Source organism: Drosophila sechellia, chromosome 3L (genome assembly GCF_004382195.2).
Source record: "Drosophila sechellia strain sech25 chromosome 3L, ASM438219v1, whole genome shotgun sequence".
Classification (NCBI taxonomy): domain Eukaryota; kingdom Metazoa; phylum Arthropoda; class Insecta; order Diptera; family Drosophilidae; genus Drosophila; species Drosophila sechellia.
The window spans coordinates 9,545,277-9,571,029 of record NC_045951.1 but is presented as its reverse complement, the minus strand read 5'-3'; the positions used below and the strand labels follow the sequence as shown (position 1 = coordinate 9,571,029).

Below are 25,753 nucleotides of genomic sequence, written 5' to 3'. Positions count from 1 at the left end.
ACAGGTAAAAGGACTCTGGCTGGATCTCTGGCAGTAGGATCCTGCGGGACCCCGGAGGAAATCTGCATCTGGCTCCGATCTCAGGAGCTATAAAAGCTAGAGAGATTGAGTTTATTATCATATTTTGCCACACCCACAAACCGCCCAATACTGTTATGCCCACACTTTTGAAAAACGTTTTAAAATTTTTTAATTTTTTTAAATGTCTTCTAAAAGTCTCCCTCGCCCTTTCACCATCTGAGTAACGGGTATCTGATAGTCGGGTAAGTCGACTATGACATTCTCTCTTGTTTTAGTTTTCATCTGCTTATATTTTTGGAAATTTTGTTTGGCCATCAAGAGCAGCAGCGGCAGCAGGATCGTCAGAATCAGCAACTTAGCGCTGTTATATTGTTGTACCCAGCTATTTCACAAGTTCATGTGCTTTCGGTGCGCTCAAGCACAACAATTAGTGCATTCAGTGTGTTCTCGCCATTGCTCACCTGTGCACCGCCCACCTGTACCGCCCACCTACCAGCCCCCTGCGCCTGTCAGCGAAATTTAACCCATGCACAAAAAGCTCCGCTGCAGAGCACCTGACAGGCAACTAAGCTGCCTGTATTTCACGCTAGAAAGCCAGCAAAAAATAATATGTTTAATGTTTGTGAATGATTAATGGCACATTAGAATTGAAATTGTTTTTGGCTACGGCAGCAGCAGCGGCAGCAGATTCAGCAGAGGCAGCAGCAGCAGTAAAAGAATCTGAATCTGAATCCGAATCCAAAGCGCAGCGAAGCAGTGTATATGTATATTGCTATAATGTGCAAATATTTATAATCCCCAGACCCCGCCCCCGCCCCCAAACTGTATGGTATGTGCTCTTGGCTGCTGCTACTACTCGTACTACCTGTGTGGAACAGGTGAGTGTTTATAATGTATCGCATATGCATGGCCAAGTGCGGAAAAGAGGCAAAAACCAGGCAGAAGATACACAGAAATCGAGTGAGTATGTGCCCATATAATGTAGTGCCCCGTACACCAAACGAAAATATATTCAAAAATATTTTCAATTTACTATGAATCGGGTATATATTTCTATCATTAAGATGTATTAGTTGGTATTACTCTTTGATTTACATAGAATTTTATAATGAACAATATTATAATTACAGCCATCTTTAAACTTGTATATAATGTATTACGCATACTTTAATAATGAATGCAGGCCATAATAGCATTTCATGGAATACCATTTAGCTGGAATTTTGCTGAGTATTGTAATTTATTCAAAATCCTTTTCGATACTCACAAGGTTTCCATTGTAAGTCATTAGGGAACCACATTCCGTTCCGTGTACTATATTGTATATTCGCATTTTGCGATACCATCTCCCCGAGTATTTGCTTAGTCGTGTGTATTATTTCGGCTGCCAAGTTCCGTGCGGCTGTTCATGTCCTTGGGGTCCCCAATGCGTTATGATGGAACATGGAAGATGGAAGAGCGGCCCCCAGCCGATGCCGGCAAACCCCAATTCAAGTTAAAATCCAAACGAACTTTGCCAAATTGCAAAAGCCGCAAAACCAAAACATTTCGTCGCCTGCTGTTGAAGTTCCATCGAGTGGCCCCAAGGAGCGCTGATGGTGTTGGGGGGTCCAGAGCACACCCCCCCTCCCCTCAAGAAAGATATAGAGTAGCTCCAACTCACCTCTCCCCTCAGACACCAACTGCTGCTCAAAGAGTTGGCAGAATTTCTTAATAAACTTTAATGACTGCGGGTGTTCCGGCATGTGTTTGGCACTTTGGCTCCGGGTGGGTGCAAGTGCAACTTTGATGGACTCGGGTTACCTGTGGACCAGCTCCAGGTCCTCCACTGCCACCTGCGCATTGTCGCCAACTCGGTGCTTTTCTAGCCACAACTGGTGGCTCCCGGCTCCACGGGGTCGAAACAACAAACTGTTTAATTTGGCAGTTGGCTGATGTGCGCTACTTGTTAGCCAAAAGCGTTTGTCTTCGCTACACTTTCCGCAACATTTGAATATTAAATAAGTTGCCAGCAAATAGGATAAATAATAACTTTGTTGTAATTAAAAGTATGTCCAACAAATTGTTGCGCCAAATTAATATGCTGCCAACAAACTTTGCTTTGCTATTCAATAAATATCAATATGTAATAAAAATAAAAGCATAACTGTGGCAAATATTTAATTTATTGCAAAATATTCACATCAAAATAAATAAGAAAAGATATTTATGTATTTTTATTGGACCAACAATGAATTTGTTAATTGCATGCTTGTTTTATATGTATTACAAAATCGTTCCCTCATATTCGTTTAACTAGTTGCATCTATTATTCCATTTTTTATGCAAACAATTGCGCATTGTTTTCGGATATTCAGACAAATTAAATGTACATAAATATAATTGAAACTTAAAAGCGGTTTTAAATTTAATATTTGATATTAAATTTGATAAATCTACTTGTTACATACTTACTAACGTATCTAGTATACCCTTTTACTCTACAAGTAAGGAGTATAATTTAGGTAAAATCAATCTCTCTTCAGGTGGCAATACTATGGCTTTGGCCATCACCTGCTGCCTCAAATTAAGCAATGACTTATCGGCCGAATACTTTAAACTCCCCCCGATGGTTTGGGCCAAGTTGTGAAAACTAACAGCCAGGGCAGGCGCCGCATCCTCGAGGATGGCCGTTTCAATTTCGCCTATAATTTACTTGACCATCACGTACCGGAGTCACGCATGCCAATGGAAATTGGGAGGTGGGTGGTTGGTTAGTGGGTTGTTGGTGAAAAGATAGTGGGTGGATTGGTTAGTGGGTAGATGGTGGGTGGTGGCATGGCCGTGCAACATGTCCTTGGGGTCATTCGGTGGCCGCTCATGCATTACTTATGAATCGACTTGGGTTGCGATACAAGGTATCTTAGTTACCATTGGCGGCATGTTCTCAGATACTAAATTGAACAACATTCGAATCAAATTCAAATCAGAAAGGCAATCATTTCCATGCGGATTGAATTTGTAGATGTAGATATGCCTATCTATTATGCATATAATTGCACTTGGATATCCATCTTTCAGTGCCTCATGGGTAAACTAAGTTCGCTGCGGGAGTGCCAATCGCCGAGGGAACGCTCCTTAAATTTTCTTTAACGACCTTTATGTGCACCTTTATGGAAGTTTTGGGAACTATGTGACTTAACCAGAACTTTGCCAAATGGCAGGGGAAATGTTTGACTTTTGCAGTTGTTTTTGCGTTGCGAGTTGTGAAATATTGAGGTATTAGGAAATTGAGGGAAGAAAACAGAACAACAGTATGCTAAGTGTATTTTCGTTAAGCTTCTAACAAACTTAAGAATGCAATACTACTGCTTTTTAACCTTAAAAACATAGAAACGAAATGAATTAAAATTTAAAATACATGAATTTTAAGAGATTAAGTATCAACAACAAATTGGTTTCTGAAGATTAATTTATTCCACATTAATACTCAATGATTTCCGGTGAATTCGCTGTGAAATGGTAATACAGAATGTCCTTGGAACACATCCTGCCATCCATATGCATGTTCTTCTGGATAGTGAGACAAGCGTCCATGACTCCTTCGACTTGGTCCGGCCATTGTCAATGACTTTTTTATACTACCGCGCTGCGGTTTACGCCGTTTAATGGCCGCGGTCGTAAAATGTGCTGGAAACCCGGACTGTAAACCTCGAATTTTTCCCGGGAAACCCGAACAGCATCTGCAATCGTTTTATTTAACTGCTGACTTGTTTGCGCAAATTAACACATTTATTTACACCATAATTTGTTGCTTAAATATTTATAGAAAGCGGAGACGAAGCGACGCCAACGGAAAACAAATTGAGTAAGGGCAGTAACATTAAAAGTTTTCGTTTATTTCATATACAATAAGTACATCCAGATAAACATATACAGATACATACATATATATCCAAGTCCATACAATACACATATACATAGAGGCATATATATCCGCGAATACACATGCAGAGACGATTCTTTGTAATCATATCACACACACAAACGATATGGCACGCATACTGGCTCATATGCAGCATAATTGAGAGTAAATTAGCGCTATACTTGTATATAGGAATTGCTCAGCCACGTTATCCTTCGTCCTCGTCCTCTCTGGCTCGACCATTGTTAGCTCACCCATTCCTACGTATATCCATTACTATCTATTTCCGCATTGTGGCACTCAGAAAAAAACGACCTTATAGTTAGCAATTGCCATTAAAATCATTTTTGATGTTTACTATAAAACTAAATATAGGGCAAGCTTCGTAATAATAAAACTAAATGTATTAGTACAACTTCAAACTTTTCAAATAATTTCCAAAAACAATTACCCTGTTTTCTAAACTCAAACATCCCGTAACAATGAACAAATACATCACATTTTGAAAGGACCTTCGTCGTTTTATCCTATCATTGAGCTTAAGGGTATTCTTGATTCCCTCATAATTTGCCTAGAAGCTGTCATCTTTTTTTTTTTCTGAGTGCCTGCGCATCCTGGGGTCTTGCCCCACATTGATATGGTTCCGCTTAAGCGAGAACGCTTAAATTCGCTGGATGTGGCAATTGTTGCATCCCCCTGACCATCGCCCCGCGTGGAGGCCATAAAAAGCGGCGAGCACGCCGAGCAGCCAGCTCCAGGATGTGGGCATTAGGGCGGCGGGGGCGTGTCCTTGCAGAACCAGCTGCTCCTTCTCCAGGCAGAGCCGGAACTCATCGTAGTCCAGGCGCGTGATGGCGCAGTAATGATTGAGCATGCAGAGTCCGGGGCAGGCCGACCCGGAATGATATCGCACGGCGTTGGCTCGGTGGTATCTGTGGGCACAAAAAAAAAAAAAAGCGGAGGGTATGAGCCGGGTAAAAAGAATGGTCCATGGGAGTAGTATGAGCGTCATTTGAAGTCCCTGTTTGCTTTGGCCTGTATCGCCGGCCAGCCGGGCTTTCATAAATGCTCTTGGCCGGGCCGCTATCTCCCACTTAGATTTACATATTGCAACACCACACGGGCGGGCGAAAGTGGTTCAGCGGTGTCCTGATTGAAGAAGTCTACCTGTGCCCCTTAAATTCTGCTCTGCACAAGGGTCTCCCAGTGGAGGCTTACGATAATGGAGGGCGTTAATATTCCGGATGAATATAAATGGTTTTCTGAACGAATTGCGATCCTGTCCGACACTCTCCTATATACATATATCCCCACATAAGACCCCTTTTAGTAACGTTTTTCCCTACCGAAATCAGCGGATTATGTATAAATTTAAATCTTATTGATCAATAAAAAATGCTGAGGTAATATTTAAGTCAATTTTGATGGGAGTGGGCAACTTCACTATGAAATGTGCAATGAGTTTTGATAAAAAATTATAATTGCGAAAAAACGTTTTCAGCGGATTTTCAATTTTAAACGGATTTATTTTATTAAAACAGCTTGCACAATAAAAAATAGGACTATTTTTTTGCCATCGGTCTTTGTAAGGTGATAACTACTGGATGCAAAGGGGTATGGGGTATTGGATTAAGAAAAAATCAAAAAGGGGCTTACACTTTTTTAAGGATTCACAAATGAAATGGTTTACGAAAATAATACGATTTATTTAATTTTTTAAATGGTTTAAATTCCGTACCAATTGGACAAGTCAGCCGTAAAACGTTTAAATTTTAAATTAATTTTCGTGGAAAAAACTAAACCTTCCTATTGTTTCTTTATCAAGAAGTAAATTAAGCGTTAAATTGAGTTTCAGAAAAAATCCTAATTTTTTACGGGCTATCTTATTTTTCAAATTCTCGGTTTTAAACTTGTTCAAACGATTTAAAGCTTGAATTTATCAATTTACTAGTGCTCCAGATACCCAAACATCATTGCCCCTTCAAAACTGTCGCCTGCAGGAGCAAATCCATCTGTGAGCTCCAAGGATTACCGGTCAAATCAATCAACACGCTCATAGTTCGCCCCCAAACCATTTGCATTTACCTGGTGAACCAGGAGAGGTCGGTGCCCGTGAATCGCTCGGCGAAATTGTGCAGCGCTCCGGCGGAGATCTCCGGCAGGGCGTAGTAGTGGGTCAGGTTGTACTCCGGCTGCCAGGTGGGCTCGTTGGCCCGGTTGGCCAGTGGCAGGTCCAGCCAGAACTGCGTGTAGTCCAGCACCTGGCCGCTGCCCGTGTCGAACTTGTAGAGCCGCAGGGCGGGATTATTCGATGAGCCGATGCCCGCCTTGCGGGGCACAATCGATGGGGCTATCATCAGCCACGAAATGGGATTGCCTGTCAGCCGAAAAAGAAACCATTGTTAGTTGTGGGCAAAAATGTAACGATTTATCTCCACAGGCCATGAATTTCCAAGATATGGTATTTAGTTACTAACCACTTTAAACTTGTTATTATGCTTAAGGTGGTACTAATCTTTAAGGTGTTTTTTTATGGCTGTGGAAATAATCAGAGTAGTACTTAACCTTTGGCATCGTAGATCAGACGGAAGGTGTCCGAGTGAAGGTGTCCGAAGAACTGACCCTGGATGACCGGCGCAAAGCGGCGCACCATGTCCAGGTAACGCTGGTTGTTGCGCTCAGTGAAAGTCAACTGGTTGTGCTGGGTACCCAGGTGACGTTCATCAACACCTGGTGGCATGTGGCCCACGATGTATACCTGGTTGGGACAATGAGTCAACGGATTCGGTTCATTTAATCCAAGCGGCGAGTGAAATGAAATCAATCCTTCTTGTTGCAAATTAAATATTATAATTAATCAAAAGGGCAGTTGGCTATTTGATTGGATTTACTGGCATGCGATAGCCTGGGGTCAAGGTAAGTCAAAAATATTGAATATTTACATATGCGTCGCTTTATCTCGTTAATTTTATGAAAAATATTGGGTTTACGAGCTGCAAATATTAAATTATGACTGGCAATTTTTAAATGAATTAAAATTTTGTGAAATGTATGGCGTAGATGAGTTAATTCGAAATTACGTTAAAAAAAAGTGCAAAAAAACGAGTTTAGCTTATCAATAATTTCATAAAAACTCCGAAGTATAAAAATAATGAGTTCATTAATTTATCTGTAAATATGTGTTGATTAGTCAATACACATGCAGATAGTTGACTGAATTGAGAATTATTGAATGTTAACATAAAAAGCGGATTTTAAATTTACATAAATATTATTCCCACTAAATACTGTTAATAATAGTTACTCCTACCGTTTCCTGTTTCTCTTTGGACTTGGTGAGCACCTCCTCCAGCCAGAGCCACTGTTGCTCCGCCAGCAGCTCATCCTCTGCCGAAATGGAGCTCACGGATGCCTTGGGCTCGGCGAAATATTCAGCTGGCCATCGTAAACTTAGCGATGCCCTTGGATCCGGATCGGGATCAAGTCGCATGAAATTCGTATTCAGAGCCACAATGCGCAGACGACTCTTGGTCTGTTCGATGGAGTAGTAGCCGCCCTGATCGAAGGTCACCAGGGCCTCTGAGGGAAGCCAGTGACGCCACAGTTCGCCCAATCTGCGATAGCTGCCACTGCCGTCCTCGTGGCCCAAGACCGGGAATATGAACTGCGAGGAGAAGCTGCGTCCCAGCAGCTCTGTAATATTTCGCAGGATTTCGTGCTGCTTTTGCTCGGAGAGCGGCTGAGCCGAATGGGAGAGGGCATCTCCTGTCCACAGGACGAACTCCACATTGTCGCCCTGCTTGGCCTTCATGGTCTTCACCGCCGATTCAATCAGACTCCACGGACTATCGCAGTTGTAGTGTCCAAAGGGACCAGGTGGCTCCGATGCCGCACTATTTGCATTGGAGCCGGAAACCGATCGTGCTAACTCCCAGCAGCTTCTGTATATGTCGCCCTGCGTGGAGTAGAGTGTGTCCAGGTGGAGGTCACTAATGTGCCAGAAGTAGCCTGTTAACAACAAGTAGAATCAAGTAAATATGTTAGTTAAATGTCTAACTAATTATCAATCTTTTAAAGTACCCACAGATATATGAAAAAGTTGATATTTTATATGCTAGGAAAAGTTTAATCTATATCCCAGTTTTACACAACAAATTTGCATGTCCTGGCCAATTTTGTATGTATTTCCCCTCCGTAAAGTAAGGATCGAGATTAGACTTTGACTTTGGATAAGTCGGGCAATTCCTGGCCGGGAAAGGCCATTCCCTTTCGCAGGGCATTTGCCCGCCGGCTGGTCGAGCGACAAAAATAAGAAAAACCTGGTAGTTCAAAGGGAAATCTCCTGCAGCTGACTGGTTGGTTGACTGACCTGGCCCGAGTTCAACTTTCTACCTGGCCGCAATACGTGAAGTCTAAAAGTCAATTATCGAGTCAACATTTTGAGCGCCGGCCAACTTCAAGGATCAGTATCATTTGGCATGCCCAGCGATCGGTTTGCCAAGAGCACGAGAAGTTCGAGATAGGACCCAGAGATACCAGAGATATAGGAGGCATACCTTTTATGCCCGGTGAGAGCACGGACGGCGGAGTGAAAGATCGAGCAGGATGAGCCTAATTAGACTGGGACTGGCGCTGCTGCTCCTGCTGGCCACCGTGTCGCAGTTGCTGCAGCCTGTCCAGGGACGCCGGAAGATGTGCGGCGAGGCTCTGATCCAGGCACTGGATGTGATTTGTGTTAATGGATTTACACGCCGGGTGAGGCGGAGCACTGGTAAGTTTGGGTACTCTGCATATTCCATTGGCATCCATACATCTAACTTCTTTTCGTCAAGCATCAAAGGATGCTAGAGTGCGAGACCTAATCCGTAAGCTCCAGCAGCCGGATGAGGACACCGAACAGGAAACGGAAACGGGAAGGTTGAAGCAGAAGCATACGGATGCGGATACGGAGAAGGGAGTGCCACCGGCCGGCGGAAGTGGACGCAAGTTGCGACGCCACCGGCGACGCATAGCCCACGAGTGCTGCAAGGAGGGCTGCACCTACGACGATATACTGGACTACTGCGCCTGATGACCAGGATGGCAAAACAAAAAAAAACCCAGAAACCAGATCCCAAAAATCAAGTACCAGATGAACCCGACATGGCTGAGATTTTGTGTGGCGGCACGGAAACAACACCCGACCGGCAGGCTTTTTGCAATTCATTTTCCTACTACACTTAACCCCTAACTATAAACGTAATCGTATTTCCAAATATTTCATTGTAAAATTTCTAGTGGAGGCAAATAAAGTTACTTCCAAGCAGCACCAGAAACAAAAGAAGAGTTCATTGCTTTTTTCTTCATTCTGCGCCCTGCAGCATTCCAGCTGTGCGGGATGGGGAATCCCCGGATTATTCAAACCACCCGAAACCACCCGAAGCCAACCAAACCACCGAGCCACCCACAAGCAGCTGCCATTCAGAACCTCGAGTGCGGTGCCCTTGTTTTCCGAGAACAATAATGAAAAATATGAATTTTTAATTAGATGACGTTCTGATTTTAATAAGCAAAACAATAGATGGAGACAAAACGAACTCGGTAATACACTCAGATTCAAATTCCCAGCTCTTCCTTTTTATCCATATTTTTTTGTTATTATCGAAGGAGCGATATTAAAACAAGTAAACAACTTCCAATCAGCAGCGGGATTTTCCGAAGATAACACTCTATTCAACCGAAGGGTTTTGAAATGATAATAATTCCGGGCTTACAGGTAAAAATCTACCTGATTTTTTGCGGACGGAAAAAAGGCTCAGTTGGCTTATCATTGGCAAAAGGGACTTGGGGAAACCATAAAGCATCGAAGGTACTGAGCCAAAGATAATGAGATAACAGAAGGCGACTTTATTGTTTTCCACTCAAAAGCAATTGAATAAGTTGGCACTCGTATTTTAATTGAATGGGAATGAAAGAAGCTCTAAAAGTGTTGTTATAACGTGATGGCTTTTGTGCCAATTTAAGGAATTGAGGTAGTTTTGAAAGTCTCATTATTCTGAAGTTAATTTTTATTACATTCAAAACTTACTAAATGACAAATTTCCAAAAAAATCTGTATTAAATCAAAGAATATATTTCACGTAGGTCAACTTTTAATAGCTTGCCAATAGTGAGTTTAAATATGTATGCATAGAACTCTAGTTAAACTGCTTAACTTTTCAGCTAAACTTTCTGAACCCGGCGTGTGCCGAAGGGAACTCATTGCACGTCATTTTGTTTTCCTGCAATCCAGATCCGTGCGCTACTTCTTGGGCGAGAATGTAAACAAACGCCAGCTGATGTGCGTAAGACCCCCCGGGCTCATCATCATCTCACCATTTCAGACATCCCATGCCAGCCCGCAGGGATAAATAACAACCCACACCCGAATCCTCACAAGAAACTAGACCAGACCATGGCGAACTATGTGCATGTGCATGTGCATGACACTACGACTAACGCATGCTGACAGTGCTCAGACGCTGGATACAGCCCGCAGACATCCAACTCGGATCGTATCCGATTCTGCCCCATATATATAACCCTCAGCCGATGGCTGGGAGCCAAACAGTTGAGGCCGGGCCACTTGGCAGACATATACTACACACTCCCCGGGGGACTCACGCATCCACACTCAAACACCACTCCATCACTCATGGGCATCGAGATGAGGTGTCAGGGCAGGAGGATCCTGCTACCCAGCCTGCTACTGCTAATCCTCATGATCGGCGGTGTCCAGGCCACCATGAAGTTGTGTGGCCGCAAACTGCCCGAAACGCTCTCCAAGCTTTGTGTGTATGGCTTCAACGCAATGACCAAGAGAACTTTGGGTAGGTGCAAGGCAGCTATGGAATTTTCCAAGTGGAAAACGATACTTGATATAAGGACAAGGAATACTAATACTTTACTTTCCCCTAACACCTGTAGACGCCGTGAACTTCAACCTGATCGATGGCTTCGAAGACCGTTCCCTGCTGGAAAGACTGTTGAGTGATAGTTCGGTTCAGATGCTCAAGACTCGACGTCTTCGGGATGGAGTCTTCGACGAGTGTTGCCTGAAGTCGTGCACCATGGATGAGGTGCTGAGGTATTGTGCTGCCAAGCCCAGAACGATAACCTCGTAAACCTATTAACCCAATGACGACAACTGCGATAACTGAAAAGGACTGAAAGGACACGGATTGGGGAAAGCACTCACGTATTCATAGTTGTTAAGTCGTTATCGAAGCCTACTCAATTCCAATTTTGGATTTATGATATATATGCACATGTAAGTGGGATGTATGCGCATAATTTATGATCTGAAATCAGACACAGGCACGCGAAATGAATCGGAACACGGGATGTTATGCATGTAGATATGTATGATTGTGCGGGGCCAGAATACATCGCCTGGGTATAAATTATTAAATAAATTATGTATTCAAACTGCTGCAGATTGGCCAACATGATTGGTAATTAAACGGGTATTACATTGATTTTTTATTGTCGTTCATTGCAGTTAATTATTTATTGAACAGCGGCCGGATTTCTGTTTGCAACTATTTTGAAAAGAAAGCCGTGATTTTTTAACAAACTCTGCTCATTGTAAAATTTAAAATCATTCCGATTAAATGCCCTCAAAACATACGTTGAACTGGTCACAGCTTCTGGGCTTCAGTGCTTTTTGTTTTTAAACGATATTTATAGGTATTTTAGTTAATTTACGAAGATTATCCGCTTTGCACTTTTAATGCCTTGCTGTATTCAGGTAATGTATTATTGTTAGTTAAGGTCTGCGTGAACCGTTTTTTTTCCAGTTTATTTTAGCTTTCAAATTATAATAACATAGTTTTGTCATAGCGTAATATTACCAATTTAATCATCTAATTTACGACTTCGCAAAACGATTCAATTATGAGTATTAGAAATACTTATCTTTTAATGTCAATTTAAAAGTTTTTTTTTTAAGATTATATCTTCTTTTTGGAGGATATAATCTTTGATAAACGAAGTACGAAAAAATAAATGAACTAAAATTTGAAAGCTAAATTTGCAACTATCTTTTGAATTGCAATGGGATTCCTTCGATATTATTACAGGAATTCTACAAGTTTTTAGAAATGAATGAATGGTTAAAATGTCGGTTTTAAGTTTCTTTTCCCAAGTATATGTTACGTTTTTTGTTTTCAATACATTTAGTTTTGATGGAAAACAAATATATATTAATTTTAGTTTTGTGAATACCTGTGCTAAATTTTTATTTAGTATTTTTGAACGCTAAAATAAAAGAAACTCAAGTGTAATAATCAATAAATATCCAAATATGATAATAATAAATGTAGTGTCCCAAATTGGTAATAATATGCAGTAGCATTTGCGATTGTTTGCCAAAGCTTAAAGCAGAATATATATTTAATCCATTTTGATCATTCATAAAGAGTAACATGCAACAAGCTGTAAAAAACATCGATTGTAGTATATATGCGCATGGTTGGTTTGGAACCAGATCCAGAGATAATCGCGTCGAGCAGGTCGGTTGTGGTCAATGATTTTCGCATTAGGAGGCCTAATTTCTGACGACGGAGCAGTACTCCCGCAGGGCCTTCATATCACAGGACTTTTTGCAGCACCTCTCCACGATTCCTTGCCGTTGGCGAGTTCGCCTCCGGACTTCCGCCAGGGAACTGAGGACGCCCCCCAGATAGCTCCCAGGAAAGAGGGCACTTCGCAGCGGTTCCGAGATCGAATTGTCCTCCTCCTCGAACTCCTGGACAAACTGCAGGGGATTGAGGGGGTCCAGGTCGCTGTCGGCACCGGCTGAGAAAAATCGTGGATACAATGTAGATCTAGCAAAACCAGCTGGAGGATCTGCATCCTGGTAGGAACTTACGCATGGCGCGCTTGTGGGGAATCACGGGATTATACTCCTCGCACACCATACTCAGCACCTCGTTGAGCTTTTCACTGCAGAGCGTTCCTTGGGCCAACTTCACTGTGGAGCTGGCCAGCAAAATCACAGCCACCATCGAGATGAAGGACACAGGCTTGCTCATGGTTATGGGTTTACTGCTTAGGTTGCTTTACGATCGAATGGATTAAGTTGGGTCGAGCCGGGTCGAAAGCTAACTGATGATGGTTGGCCCAAAGTAACTGGCTTATATACTGCCTCGTAAGGAACTTAAACTGGGTCTGGGTCGGGGTCTAGGGGTCGGGGTCTGGATCCACACACATGTTATCCTCAAAAGTCAGGTTGTCAAATTGTGTTAGGATGCGATGAGTGCATTCCGGAGTTGGCTCTTCTCTCTAACGCCTGGCTAAACTCGTTCAATGTCAAAGCTGACTTATGCAAATGGCTATTGGAAAACTGTGGGTGGTTTTTTGGGTGGCCGTGTTAGGGAGAAGGAGCAGGGCTTTGTGGGCGTTTTGCTGTCAGCCAATTAAACAATTTATGTATAAACAGCCAGGCCGTGCTAAGCCCTGCATTTATGAATACCAAATGAGTCCTTGGTCTTAAAGTCACCTCGTTTCCAGCCCGTTTGCCTCTACCATCTCTACCCTATACTTACCAATCCGCGCCTGGGCGCCCGGCAGGCCGGAGTAGGCCAACAAGAACCCGAGCCAGCTGATTGGAGCCAGCAGCATCCTGGCAACGAATTACGCCTCCTTGGTACTTTTCCTTTGACTGTCTTGTCTTTGCCGCTCACACAAATTCTTCTTTTTGCACTGTCTACTTTTATTCATTAGTCAAAGTTGGTGCTGCATAAATAAGTGATTACGAATTGGATTACGAATGCTGTTGGGGGAACGGGTGTACATATAGGATGTATGTGGGAATGCCATGTTCAAGTGTACGTATGTATGTGTATGCATGCTGGGTAATGAGTGTCTGTTGGCCAAGTGTCCTATTTCGGTAGACAGTAGATGGCTAACTCCAAGTAGCTACAGGTCTTGACGCAGCACTCGTCGTAGACGCCACCGGTCAGGTGTCTCCTGTAGCGACGTCGCGTCTTGATCAGGACCTCGGATCCGTACAGATTGGTTAGCAGTGGACTGAAGGAGTATCCTGCCCCGTCCAGCGTCTGCCACATGCTGCTATCATCCTCCTCCTCCTGCTTCGCGTCCTCGTCGTCGTCGTTGCTGTTGGCCAGCAGCAGGCTTTCACGTTTCTTTGGCATCGTATTAAAGCCATGGGGACACACCACATCCATGGCATCGGACAGTGCGGGCCCGCAGAGCTTGTGGTTCCCGGGGGGCAGCAACTGGTGACCACTGCCAGTCGTCGTGGACATTGCCATTGCGGCGGTGAGCACGGCTGCGATAAGCAGCGACTGGAGCCGAAGGCCATGTGCTGCTGCACCGCTGTGCTGGCTAAACATCTTGGATATGCAGTGGATGCTCTGGGCTGCAACTGGTATTTATACCACTAAAACGGAAGCTAGCTAATGCAGTTCAATGGCCTCTTCTGCAGTCTAGCACTGCAGTGGCATAGCATGCCCCACGGGCGTGCCAACTGCAAATCCTTTGACCACCCATGTTTCAGGTACGGTTTACCCTAAAAATTCAAACTCTATTTCTAGCTCCACTCCCGATTTCGATGGAAAAGCGATGCACTGTTATTTTGGTAGTTGGGGTATTGTATTTCTTAGCAAATATTCCTATAAGTTGTATCAATAAGTACATCTATGTATAGCTATATTTAAGAATGTATTTGTAAGACATTTTTGAGAAATTCAAAAGAGTTAGCCTTATGGGACTTGCTCTCAGGTGAGAATTGATGAACACAGCTTCTTCGACAATAGTTTTCAGTGTAATCAGCGCCAAAAATCCGCCCACTTCAAAGCATAACCCGTCCGCCCAACCTGTTACATTGCCGCTAAGAGGCTCTGACTGCTGTCGATTGCGATTACGATTACGACCAGATATCCGTGGGGCAGGGGCAGTGGCAGTGGCACGGAATGGGGTAAAGGGGAATGTAAGCCGATGGCTGACAGTGTGGCAGCCTCATTAGCATGTCGTGGCCAGGAGGAAAGTATGCTTCGATGAAGCTCCTCCGGCGGCAGTGTGCGAAATCGCTCCGATCACCACCATCGCCATCGCCATCGCCACTCGATTGTCGAGTTGCACGCACGGCGATGCCAACAGTTGGTTGCCAGCGCTGCACTCGAAACACTCGCTTCTTCCCACCGACCGCAAAGCGCCGGAAAAGAAAGAATAAAAAATAGAAGAAAATTCGCGATAGAAAACGGAAAAATCGAAACGAACAAAAAAGTCGGAATAAATCAAGGAAACATGGTGCTCGACATTAAGATGTGCCGATTTGATAATGTGCCCTGGGGCTTTCGTCTGGTGGGCGGGGCGGACTACGATTATCCGCTGACGGTGGTTAAGGTTAGGCCCGATTTGGAAATGGAACGAAATCTATATGCTGTACCCCCTCCCACGCATCACCTCAGCCCATTCACCTGGCGGATGTTCATAGACCTGTGGAAAATATATCTAACTATGTAGCTGATGAACCCCATTGGATTAATTCGATACGTTCGAATCAGTTTTATTTGTTCGATATTACGTAACGCCGCGATGCGTGTGTGTCCATTCGGATTTGCTGCACTGGCAAATTAGTTAATTAAAGTAATTCCTCTCGCTTTTGTTTATCTAATCGACAGGGCCATGCATTTCCCGCTAATGAGCCGCATAATGGCAGCGGCAATAAACTTATTCAAATTTTAATTGTGTTTCGCTGGCAGTTGGGCCTTTGTTTGTGCATAAATTGCATTTGGCAATTCGCATTTTGTAACATTGTGTTGACAATTCGCAACCAGCAACAATAACAAAAAATACAATACAACAACATTGGCGCAAATCCGAAACAAATGCGATTTTTAATTGGCAAAACTACTAAGCGCATAAAACAAATGACCGAAATGCGAGGGGCGCTAAAAAGTACCATCCCTTCGATACGAATAAATCAATTTAAGCCGCAGGGAAGTCAAGGAAGGAGGTCATAAATTGTTTTTGACTTTTTGGTTTTTTTTTATACTGTTTTACATAAACAAATTATGCTATTCGTTATTTTAAATTCCGATCAATTTATAAAACGCCGCATTATTTGCATTGTGCTTGGGGATATGCACACATACATGTATAAATGGAAGTTTATTGTAAATGAATTATTAATAATTATTATTATTATTATTATTATTCACAAGCTGACTGATAGTGAAAAAACGGAAAAATGTCAGGAATGTTCTTCATTCTTAACTAATTTATTCCTTATATAAATACTACGCTTTTAAGAATGCCTGCCTACATGTTGGCGACTCAAAAAGCACATCCTTCGACTTGAGTCCATATTACTTTATGGAATGTGCCAACACACCTTCACATATTGGCTCTGCAAACACTAAACAATCATTGGTAATCCCTTTGAAAAACCTCTGTTTACACTACCACACTCCTCGCCATGCTGCTCGCCACATACAGTCTGGTACATAGATGTATAGCCCAGCTAAGCCCTAAGCCTCTGTTCTATAAATATTCGCAACCTCAGACGATGTCGAGTGCTTTTTGCCCTACGAATTCACCGCTGGAAATTGACTCCACCATAAGTGAAATGCAAGAGGCCCCTGGGAGCGAAAGGAAAGACCCTCAACTTGGTTGGGTGAAATGGTGGAGTCCCCAGTCCGCCTCCTCCACCTCCTCCTTGTGCCAACCACTTTTTTGCAGTATTTGCATTACTAAGTCCTCTTGGCAGTCGGTGTCGTGACTTTCTGGTTATGAGCCCTGCTTTCTCATAACGGAAACGAAAACAATAGCGTTTATTTGCCCACGAAAGTGTTACAAAACTGCCTGAATTATGCAATAGAATTCTGTGAACCGCGTGCTAAGATATTTCGCATTTTGATGTCGAAACATAATTCACCCATAACTATTAGTTTGATGAATTCTCACTTCGTAATTTTGAAGGACGAAGTGGCAAAACCATTATAAATGAATACCTACAATTTATATGCTCAATTTGCGCCAATTTGTCTCTACTTTATTACCCACAAAAGCCATAAAGCTTATATTGTATTTAGTTGTTATTGTTCTCGCAACTCTTTCACTTTGATTTATAGTTGCGAAAATAAATGTTGGAAAATGCAAATTTTTGAAACGATATTCTCTTACTCGGTCATTCGGAACCATTTCCGGAATATAAATTTACTAGTTTCAAAAAAAAAAGAGCTATAAATTGTATTATCCAATTAAAACGATTAGTCCAGTGGGTTTTTATTTCTAAAAATTTAATTTTGTAATTAGGGAAAACTTTTGCGAACTTTTGGTGACCTAGAAAGTTTTATTAGTTGTGCGTTATTTTTTACCCGTTTGAAAATGTCAGAACTTCTGTGAAACAGATTTTACAAGCTTTTTAAATATAATTATTAATCTTTGTGGAATCAGCAATATTTGGTTCTATATCCTTGCTAATTAAAATTAATCTTCTCTTAATGTGAACTCATTAATGTGTATATACATATGTATGTAGAAGCGTCATATAGCACAAACATTTCCATCCGGCGAAACAATACAATATTTGAGTGGTTAGACATGGGTAATTCCACTTGACTCGCTTAACTGAAGTGTCGTAAATGAGCTGCCACTTCTTCTCGAGCACCCCTCGTTCCGAACCCCCCAGCTCCCAGTCCCCACCGATCCCCTGCAGCCCACCATCTCCTTGGGCATTGTCTTCGGTTCTGTTGGGTTGTGCGTGATTGTATGATTGTGTGTTCGGGGGTCTTTGTTTTGTTGACATTTGGCGCGCGTTTTATTTTTATGCACTTAGCACGCGACGTCGCCGTTGTCGGCTAATAGAAATTCCCCCATTATCGCATCGCATCCCATTGTATTGTATCTCGGCTATCTCGACTATCTCGGCCTCGCACTCATTCTATCGCCACATCCCCACATCCGCATCTGAATCGGTCGGTATCTAGGCATTCGCATCTAGATCTAAACATGTCCATATGCTTCAACGTTAGGTGACCGAGGGCAGCATTGCTGACGAGGCTGGACTCCGGGTCGAGGATATCATCGTGCGCATCAATGACACGGCTGCCATGCCCCTTACCCACGACGAGGCCCATCGCCTCATTATGGGCAGTGGAAGCGTCTTCTACTTTGGCGTCTACCGGTGAGCTTCCCCTTCCTTCTATTCCATATACCATTCCGTTCCGTTCTCTTCCTGCTCGTGGTCGTGGTCCTCGTCCTTGTCCGGTTCCTACACTACTGCTCTTTGTATCCCATCCACCGAGGACCATTTATCACAGCTGAGCGGGCTAACAACCCAAGAACGTTTCCTCAAACCCGTGCTCAAGGTAATCTACTTGTTCAAGAAATTCACAAACCACAAACGACCTCGAGAGAAATGGAAAAAATATGACAAATTTTCATGATTCAAGAATAAAGTTCCGGAAAATAAAGAGCTTTCCTAAAAGTTTCCTGTGTAAAATGACATTTGATTAAACCTTTAACAATAAGTCAAAATAATTAATTTTATTATAATTATAAACTAAGAAAAGTGAAATTCAAAACCCCACCTAGACCCATTAGTTTAGAATATTACCCTACCATTTTAGAAGCAATTTATATTATTTGAAATAAGTTTGTATTCCAACTTTTTCGAGTTATGAATAATGAATCTTAGAGTGTCCACGAAACTAATGCTACATCACAGGTATTGCACGTTACGGAATTAATTCTTTTAGTATGTTCATAAATTCTGCTCACTTTTTGGCCACTTGGATCCACTTGCAGGGAGAACGAGGATGACGCCTACGAGTGCCTAAAGAAGTTTCCCACGAGCGAGGGTTCATTGACCATGTCACCAATGCCGACCATTTCACCGTCGCCGACTCCATCGCTGACCCAGCTGACGGAAACCACAAATGCCCGAACTCCGGAACCGGAGCCATTCGTTCCGCTACCCAGGGGACACGCTGCTGCGACTATGGCGGCTCCTGCTGTGGAAGTGGATGTGGATGTCCTGGCGGAATGTCGCCAAGCCGTGTCGGAAGTGCATTCGGAAGAGAAACGCGGGGATGTGAATGGGCATGATGCACCAGCCCAGTCAGAAGAAGGAGCCCATGCCGTCGAGACTCTCTACTTGCCTGATTTGCCCGATCGTCCGTGCTCGGCGCTGTCCGAAAGGCAGGAAATTAAGCTGGTGGAGGAGGAAATTGCAGCCGTGCTGTCCGGCGAGTCGGAGGTGCTCAAGGAGCACAATGTCCTTGGGTGCGTACTATTCAATTTAAGCCCATTTCTCCCGCCAGTTCCCTCACGACTACTTCCCCATTTATTGGCATGCTATGCGGGCGAGTTCTTTTAACCACTTCCATATGATAGCGTCAATTTCTATAGGATCTTCCCCAAGCCGGGCGTCTGCATGTCCAGCGATGTCCTGCGCTCCATCAACGAGGAGGTGACCAAGACCAAGCTGGAGAAGGACAAGGAGAACCGACAGTGGTCCACCTTCCTGCAGCGTCCCAATCGCCCCGTTCCCAAGAGCAAGCAATCCCTGGAGACGGAACGACGGGCGGCCAATGCCTACAAGGTGACGATTGTTAAGTCAGCGCCACGGGAAAAGTCGCCAATGGTGAGAGAGTGAATGCACTCAGAGAAAAGCAGCACTTAATTTGAGAAGCTTATGCACAAATCAAAACTTTAAGACAAGATGCACAAGTAGATGACATGTTTTAATTTCGAAGAAAAAGTTCCTTAATCTTTAATCATAGCTTCTTGGGTGGAATTTTCTCTGACTGCATTATTTGCTGACCGGATCAAAAGTTAATTTGTGTTTACGTGTGACAGCCGGAAGCTAAGCCGGCGCCAAAAGAAGCCACGCCACCCAAGGAAGAGGAGAAAAAGGATGAGGAACCAGTGCCGGAGGAGGTGGTGGAGCCCGAACCGGAGCCCGAAAAGGATGAGGAACCACTGCCCACGGACAGTGAGGTTCCGAATTTGGAGCAACTTCCCGAGACCGAATTGCCGGACGAGCAGCCGGAGAAGAGTGATGCCCCCAAGGAGGTTTGCGAGCCGGAAGTGGTTATCCAAACAAAACCGGGCTCACCCGATGGCAACGAAGCTTCCGATGGTCCAGCAGGAGCAACCCCACCGGCGGAACCCATTACTCCACTGCCAGTTAAAAGCGACGAAGAATTGGCCCTGGAGCGCCAGTTGGCAGATGTGCAGCGACAACTGGCCGCCCTCTCGTCACTGCCCTCCACCATTCAGTCCACCCTGGATGCAGTGACCAAACAGCTGGCCGACTTGCTGCCCACCTTTAAGCTGCAGCAGCAGGAGAAGCAGTTGCCGCAAATCGATGAAAATCCAGGCAGCGAGCAGAAGGATGAGGATGGGGTGACCACTACCACAAACACCATCAACACCGCAGGCGAAACAGAGGATGCAGGTGCAAAAAACTATACCCAGGTCGACAGTAATTAAATTTTTCTAATGCCGCACTTTTGCGTATATCCTTTGCACCAAATTCTCCCTCTCCCTTTCTGCCCTTTTTACCGAATGTCCTGCAGGCAAGGACATATCCATATCTGGAAGTGACAACCCACCGGTGGGGCCATGTGAGAGTAATGAGGATAGATGCGATGCCAATGACCGGGAAGTGGTGGAAATATCGCGCTCCACTGACGACAATCGCCTGGCCAAGGACAAAAAAAAGGATCTGGATCAGGAGCAGCAGCAACAGCAGCAGGAGCCTCTGTCCGAGGAGCAGAACTTCAAGAAGCAAAAGGTAAGTACGAGGCACACAACTGGCCTTGGGAGCCATGGCCACGGTGAAATAAAATCCCTGGCCGGGCAGTTAATGTAATTAGGCTGTCATGAGTTGGGTCTAGCTGGTTTTAATGTCCTTGGATGTCCGGGTCCGTTCGTTTTCCCTACCTGCAACTTGGTCTCGTGCTAAACTATTTAGAGCAACAGGATTAGGCCGCCTGCTTTATGGGAAATGTTTCATTGTTTCCGTGATGGGGCGGAAAATAAATATTCTACCAGCTTTCTCTGTAGTGGGATTATTCGCCTCGGAGATGATTTGCTAAAGGATTAGCCATACCTTGATTACATATTAATACCTGCTGATGGAATTTATATTGGCAAAGTTTGGGAAGGCTGAAAAGCGTAAGCTAATGAGATGCTAATTCAGTTGTATTATTACTTGTTGATGGAATTTATATTGGCAAAGTTGATGAAGTTCACGAACAACAAAATGTTGTTAAATAATTATAAATATAAAAAATATTCATTGTCATTTAGGAGAAAGTAAACTGAAATGGCTTAGAATCATTCATTAAACTTTTCTTTAAATTCCTATATCCAATTCAAGATGAACTTTAAACTAAGACATCAACCAAGTTGATGATCTCCAAACTAGAATGTTTATGATTTAGAGAGCATGCCAGCTCAGAATGTTTTCCCCCATTAGTCAGCTGTCTTTGAGGTCTAACTATTCCAAAATATACTCAACTTTCTGATTTATTTCTATTGCGATAGCAGCTTAAGCTAAGTATAAAGCAGTCCTCTCCAGCCTGATAAAAACGAGAAAGGACCTTCTGCAAGGCATCAAACTATTCGGTTGAGTTCCGAAGTCAGTTTTTATCCCGGAATTCTTTGAGCTTTATTATCCAGCTGCGGGCAGCTGGACCTTCTCCATGGAGAGCTTGCCTCTGTGGTGCTGGATCCCCCATACCCGTGTCCGTGTCCACAAATCAAATTAACTAAAATGCCATTTGGTTTTTGTCTTTTTCTACTTGCAGCATAATGTGCGCTTCCAAACGTAGTTAGTTAGCTTTAATCGAGTTTAAATTTTGATAAATTGCCAACAGCAAGTTATTTGTAGCGTTGTGCCCAAGATGGTTCTCTCTCTAGTTTGAAAAATAAAGCCCTTTGCAGCGGCAGGGGAAAAATGCAGAAACCAAAAGACAATTAGTAGGCACCAAGTGGAAAGCCCTTCAACAATGTTTCGTCTCTTCCCCCCATCCCCCACCACCCCACTCTACCATGGTCCTCAATTTTTTTTTTCTCCTTCGGAAAACACCGTGGGGGTGTGCACTTTTCCGCCCGTCTGTTTGGTTTTGCTAGAGACACGATGTCATTGAGGAGCTCGAGGAGCATTTGGTGCGCAAAAACAATCCCCGGCGGTCGAAGCGGGCCTTTGGGCCATTGGTCCCATCCTCGGAGCGTCCTTTGGTCCTTCCCGGCGGACGGCGCTGGTACCGTCCCAAGGATGCCTACAACGATGAGTTCATTGCCGAGACCCTGAGCGCCCAGGCGGAGCTCATCACGGGCAGCACTCTCGGGTGGGTATCCTACCACCCACTATGTATATACCACCCTACTTATTGCGGCTAGTTGGCCATGTTTGACCATGTTTGCCATGGTCAGGCTCTGCCTCTGTCGTCGCCTCACATCTCATCTCATCTCATATCATCGCTCTGTCCGCAGAGCAAACACTCGCACCGAGAAAAACTACACCAAAAAAATGTCCATTTTCCGCATGAGATTTTCTTTCAGTTTTTCCCTTCTGAAATATTCAAGTCTTTGCAAATTTAAGGAATAGAAATCTTGACATTCTCTGCGGTGAAGGTAAACTATGACATTTTACTTTTTGGTAATAATACGTAGACTGCTGTTTTTAGTTCAATACAATTTTTCTGAAGCTTCTGGCTGCCAAGTACAAGTAATGACATTAACAATCCTTGAAATTTAAAGAAAAAATTAATTGAAATTGGTCTGTAGAATGGAATATTTCAGTAACTTTTAGTGGAATTCAACATGTAATTATCTGCTGACGCACAAAAAATTGTTGCTCTAAACTTTTCAAATACCTTTTGAAACTGACTGTTCCTACCCCTGATGGTCATCTTTTTTGGTGATGATTTTCCTACAGTGCCCCCGCATACACACCTCACCACGCCCATAACGCTAGCTCATCCGTGACATTCATTTTCTTCACTTCTTCACTTTTCCATGGCATGGCCACTCGCTCGCTCCAACTCTTTACATCGTCCATTGCACCATAAATTTGCGCATTAGCAGCTGTCCATATGAGAGTCCGTTGCTGGGCTACGATTCCAGGTAGTGTTTCATTTGAATCAGCCGTGATGAAGAAGTGCGCCGGATGCCATGTACTGGAAAAAACCATATGTATGGTACATGCGTAGCACCTAGCACTCCTCATTATGATTATCGTTGGCATTATCGTTAGCATTACGAGACCCATTGTGCCCGTTGGCACTTTCAACCCGACTTTCATCCTGATTCGCATTCGCATTTGTCCAACCGCCTGTGTGTCTTGTCACAAGGCCTGCAGTTGATTTGACTTTCCTTCTGCGTTCCGGTTGAGTTCTTTATGCATGCCGCCTTTGCTCTTGCTCTTGGTTATCTTTTCTCCTTGCTCTCTGCCTTTTGATTTTCATTGTAGATTGCATTTTGGAATCGTTTGTTCAATGGCGAGCATATAACACGCCAGCGCTTCAGGTAAGTTTTTTCCTCCCAATCCGTAGCTCCATGCCCATTCCAATCCTGAATTCCGAATCCCCATCCGAATCCATCCCAATCCCACGGATTCCACGAACTCTTCCCGTTTCCCCCACTTCTCGACTCTTTAATGAGGCTAACAACTTCTCTTTTGCTTTTGCCGTGCTGTGCCGTGCTATGTGTATTTGCCCGCCCTTGTCTTGTACTTAACCAATGGGGGAAAAACGGACTGCTCCGGATCCACCAGGGAGCTGCAGAGTCTCGGCCTGACCACGCAAAAGTAAGTTGTCACATTGGACGTTTTCTTATGTTCTCCGGTTCATTGCATGCATATGTACGCTGCTTTTTCGTCCCGGGAGCACTGCATTCCATACCATATCGAATCCACCACCCCCGCCTTGCAACCCCAACCCCCCTTTGCAGTTGCACCACTCTTGCAATTCCAATTTAACAGCGACTCCTTGGCCATTCGCAGGGTCAACTTCATGAAGTACCAGAAGCCGGAGCGCAAAATCGATCTGAATCGCAGCGAGGTGTACAAGTATCTCAATCCGCATCTGGACAGGGCGCCCGTGCGTGGCATCGAGGTGCGTGCTCCTCTGGTGGCCGCCGAGTCCGACATTCGCCAGTCACTGCAATCGTAGGAATGATGCAGCACCACCGCCTCGAATGTTCAACAACAGTGCCACTCCCCGAATCTCAAGTCAATCCCATAGGTACACAGAGCAAAAACGATATGCCATTCACATTTTTGATGGGATTGGATGAAAAACAGCTAAGATTTGGCAGAGAGGCGTTTGGACAGCTTTCACTTTTGATAAATGGTTAAAAATTGCTTGCCTTTTTAAATATTTTTGAAAATATTGACAAGAGTTTGAACATGTTTTTAAGTATCGTTAGTACCATTTCATTGTGTGTATCTTGACATGGTCAATTTCTTCTGCACTTGCTCAAGCCAAGATATTTTTGCCAATCAATCATCCCTTAGGAAAACTTATAAATATTTAATGATATAAGTGCAAGTGCGCTTTAAATATGTCAACTGCTAAGTTCAAACTGAAATATATTATATCTTGAGGTCGATAAACAAACGCTTCTCTGCTAACTTTCAAAATGCCCAGTTAACAACATATCCTAGAATAGAGAAATACATTGTCTGTTAAAATACATATAAAACCATATATTAAGAAAGCATCAGCTCGTTTTGGAGAGGTTATTGTGCCCCTGATTGAAGATTGGAATGATTGCAATATTGCAAGTTGTTTCTTGATTTGATGTGCCCAATGAACTCCAAGGATGCGAATGTTTAAGTTTCCGCTCGAAATTGGCTTGCTCCAGTGCATTCGATTATCGCTTAAGAAGCTCAGCGAGCGTAACCATCAATATGCCAACAGAAGTCCAGTTCGCTGGCATTGTCGAGCGGGGTCTCCTAATGCGATATTACATAATTTGTGTGCAACAAGGCGTATGTGTAATGTGTCGTGCATTTCTGTGGCATATCCTCAGGCGCTTGGCTGTTGCAATTTTCTTTAGCACAAACACACGACTCGCGATGTGTGAGTGTGTGTATGAGTGTGTGTGCTTGTGCTCTAATGTTAATGTGCATGTGTATGGGTATGTGTATGTTTTTCTCGGCGCTTTGTGGGTGACAAGCTCTTCGAATTTGCATTTATTATGGCAAATGAATTGGGTGGCAACAAAAAAGTGGCAAATGACATGGCAAAATGGCAAACTGGCAGCAGCGACAGAAGCACAAGCAGCAAAACCACAATAAACCCGTATTTAGTTACGGCACAAACACTCGCGCACCACAACCAAATCAAAATTGTTGTCACGTTATGATGGAAACCGGGACGAGCGGATGCGAATACGAATACGGATGTGGATGTGGATGCGATGCGTACATTTCACTTGCCCCGTGATGAGACACTTTTCTTCTTTTCTTTTTTTGGCCGGAGTCGTGGCAATAAAAACGCGCCAACTTAATGCGAATTCACACGGAGTACGGAGTACGTAAATTGACGAACATCTAGAGATGGCGGAGTCGTAATCCGAGGAGTGTGTGGCTCACGGGCGCTCGTCTTCAACTGTCAGTGGCGACTTGGTGTTATCATTGCATTGGCCCACAGTCTGCGCTTTGAGTCGAGTTCGGTATTTCTTTGGGACAGCTTTTCCAGTGGGGGGCACACAGCTTTTGAGCGCTTTTCCCCCTGGCATTTGAGTCCTTTTCAAGCTTTGAGCGGCAAGTTGCCCCATGTGCGGCGGTCCATCTGCCGTGGGGTATTCCGGAATTGGTTG

At 43.8% G+C, this 25,753-nt stretch overlaps 6 protein-coding genes across 12 annotated transcripts; 3 read left to right on the top strand and 3 right to left on the bottom strand.

The window, feature by feature from the left end:
- Positions 1–3,869: 3,869 nt before the first annotated feature.
- Positions 3,870–25,520, bottom strand: LOC6605105 (acid sphingomyelinase-like phosphodiesterase 3b). The gene is made up of 6 exons (XM_032718569.1): positions 25,360–25,520; positions 13,492–13,681; positions 7,236–7,933; positions 6,491–6,683; positions 6,011–6,302; positions 3,870–4,857 (listed from the first exon to the last, which is right to left on the bottom strand). Exons 2-6 carry the CDS (start codon positions 13,565–13,567, stop codon positions 4,587–4,589), a joined length of 1,530 nt encoding a protein of 509 aa, XP_032574460.1. The 5' UTR covers positions 13,568–13,681; positions 25,360–25,520; the 3' UTR covers positions 3,870–4,586.
- LOC6605104 (probable insulin-like peptide 4) lies at positions 8,194–9,250 on the top strand. Its single transcript, XM_002029909.2, has 2 exons — positions 8,194–8,696; positions 8,758–9,250. Exons 1-2 carry the CDS (start codon positions 8,531–8,533, stop codon positions 8,994–8,996), a joined length of 405 nt encoding a protein of 134 aa, XP_002029945.1. The 5' UTR covers positions 8,194–8,530; the 3' UTR covers positions 8,997–9,250.
- On the top strand, positions 10,506–11,421 carry LOC6605103 (probable insulin-like peptide 3). Its single transcript, XM_002029908.2, has 2 exons — positions 10,506–10,773; positions 10,871–11,421. The coding sequence occupies exons 1-2, from the start codon at positions 10,599–10,601 to the stop codon at positions 11,065–11,067; spliced, it is 372 nt and encodes a 123-aa protein (XP_002029944.1). The 5' UTR covers positions 10,506–10,598; the 3' UTR covers positions 11,068–11,421.
- LOC6605102 (probable insulin-like peptide 2) lies at positions 12,299–13,069 on the bottom strand. Its single transcript, XM_002029907.2, has 2 exons — positions 12,816–13,069; positions 12,299–12,742 (listed from the first exon to the last, which is right to left on the bottom strand). The coding sequence occupies exons 1-2, from the start codon at positions 12,976–12,978 to the stop codon at positions 12,492–12,494; spliced, it is 414 nt and encodes a 137-aa protein (XP_002029943.1). The 5' UTR covers positions 12,979–13,069; the 3' UTR covers positions 12,299–12,491.
- LOC6605101 (probable insulin-like peptide 1) lies at positions 13,694–15,080 on the bottom strand. The gene has a single exon (XM_032718570.1). It carries the CDS (start codon positions 14,299–14,301, stop codon positions 13,828–13,830), a length of 474 nt encoding a protein of 157 aa, XP_032574461.1. The 5' UTR covers positions 14,302–15,080; the 3' UTR covers positions 13,694–13,827.
- LOC6605100 (titin) lies at positions 15,193–24,622 on the top strand. 7 transcript variants are annotated; one of them, XM_032718564.1, is made up of 10 exons: positions 15,193–15,313; positions 17,947–18,098; positions 18,722–19,198; positions 19,310–19,559; positions 19,775–20,375; positions 20,497–20,714; positions 22,058–22,275; positions 23,400–23,455; positions 23,703–23,735; positions 23,931–23,988. In XM_032718564.1, exons 1-8 carry the CDS (start codon positions 15,215–15,217, stop codon positions 23,437–23,439), a joined length of 2,055 nt encoding a protein of 684 aa, XP_032574455.1. In that variant the 5' UTR covers positions 15,193–15,214; the 3' UTR covers positions 23,440–23,455; positions 23,703–23,735; positions 23,931–23,988. The 7 variants fall into 7 exon arrangements, with proteins under 7 accessions (XP_032574455.1, XP_032574457.1, XP_032574456.1 ...); XM_032718566.1 differs by lacking the exon at positions 22,058–22,275 and having other exon boundaries at positions 19,325–19,559; positions 23,931–24,622; XM_032718565.1 differs by lacking the exon at positions 22,058–22,275 and having other exon boundaries at positions 23,931–24,622.
- Positions 25,521–25,753: the final 233 nt, after the last annotated feature.

What these genes read in the sequence shown, in the direction of transcription:
- LOC6605104 (XM_002029909.2), top strand. Translation starts at nt 8,531, where the DNA reads ATGAGCCTAATTAGACTGGGACTGGCGCTGCTGCTCCTGCTGGCCACC. An exon ending in CCGGGTGAGGCGGAGCACTG is followed by an intron (nt 8,697 to 8,757) that starts GTAAGTTTGGGT and finishes CTTTTCGTCAAG; the next exon opens with CATCAAAGGATGCTAGAGTG.
- LOC6605103 (XM_002029908.2), top strand. Translation starts at nt 10,599, where the DNA reads ATGGGCATCGAGATGAGGTGTCAGGGCAGGAGGATCCTGCTACCCAGC. An exon ending in AATGACCAAGAGAACTTTGG is followed by an intron (nt 10,774 to 10,870) that starts GTAGGTGCAAGG and finishes TAACACCTGTAG; the next exon opens with ACGCCGTGAACTTCAACCTG.
- LOC6605102 (XM_002029907.2), bottom strand. Translation starts at nt 12,978, where the DNA reads ATGAGCAAGCCTGTGTCCTTCATCTCGATGGTGGCTGTGATTTTGCTG. An exon ending in TCCCCACAAGCGCGCCATGC is followed by an intron (nt 12,743 to 12,815) that starts GTAAGTTCCTAC and finishes GATTTTTCTCAG; the next exon opens with CCGGTGCCGACAGCGACCTG.
- LOC6605105 (XM_032718569.1), bottom strand. Translation starts at nt 13,567, where the DNA reads ATGCTGCTGGCTCCAATCAGCTGGCTCGGGTTCTTGTTGGCCTACTCC. An exon ending in TCTGATCTACGATGCCAAAG is followed by an intron (nt 6,303 to 6,490) that starts GTTAAGTACTAC and finishes TTCGGCTGACAG; the next exon opens with GCAATCCCATTTCGTGGCTG. An exon ending in GACCTCTCCTGGTTCACCAG is followed by an intron (nt 4,858 to 6,010) that starts GTAAATGCAAAT and finishes TTGTGCCCACAG; the next exon opens with ATACCACCGAGCCAACGCCG.
- LOC6605101 (XM_032718570.1), bottom strand. Translation starts at nt 14,301, where the DNA reads ATGTTTAGCCAGCACAGCGGTGCAGCAGCACATGGCCTTCGGCTCCAG.
- LOC6605100 (XM_032718562.1), top strand. Translation starts at nt 15,215, where the DNA reads ATGGTGCTCGACATTAAGATGTGCCGATTTGATAATGTGCCCTGGGGC. An exon ending in CACGGGAAAAGTCGCCAATG is followed by an intron (nt 19,560 to 19,774) that starts GTGAGAGAGTGA and finishes TACGTGTGACAG; the next exon opens with CCGGAAGCTAAGCCGGCGCC. An exon ending in AGGCGAAACAGAGGATGCAG is followed by an intron (nt 20,376 to 20,496) that starts GTGCAAAAAACT and finishes AATGTCCTGCAG; the next exon opens with GCAAGGACATATCCATATCT.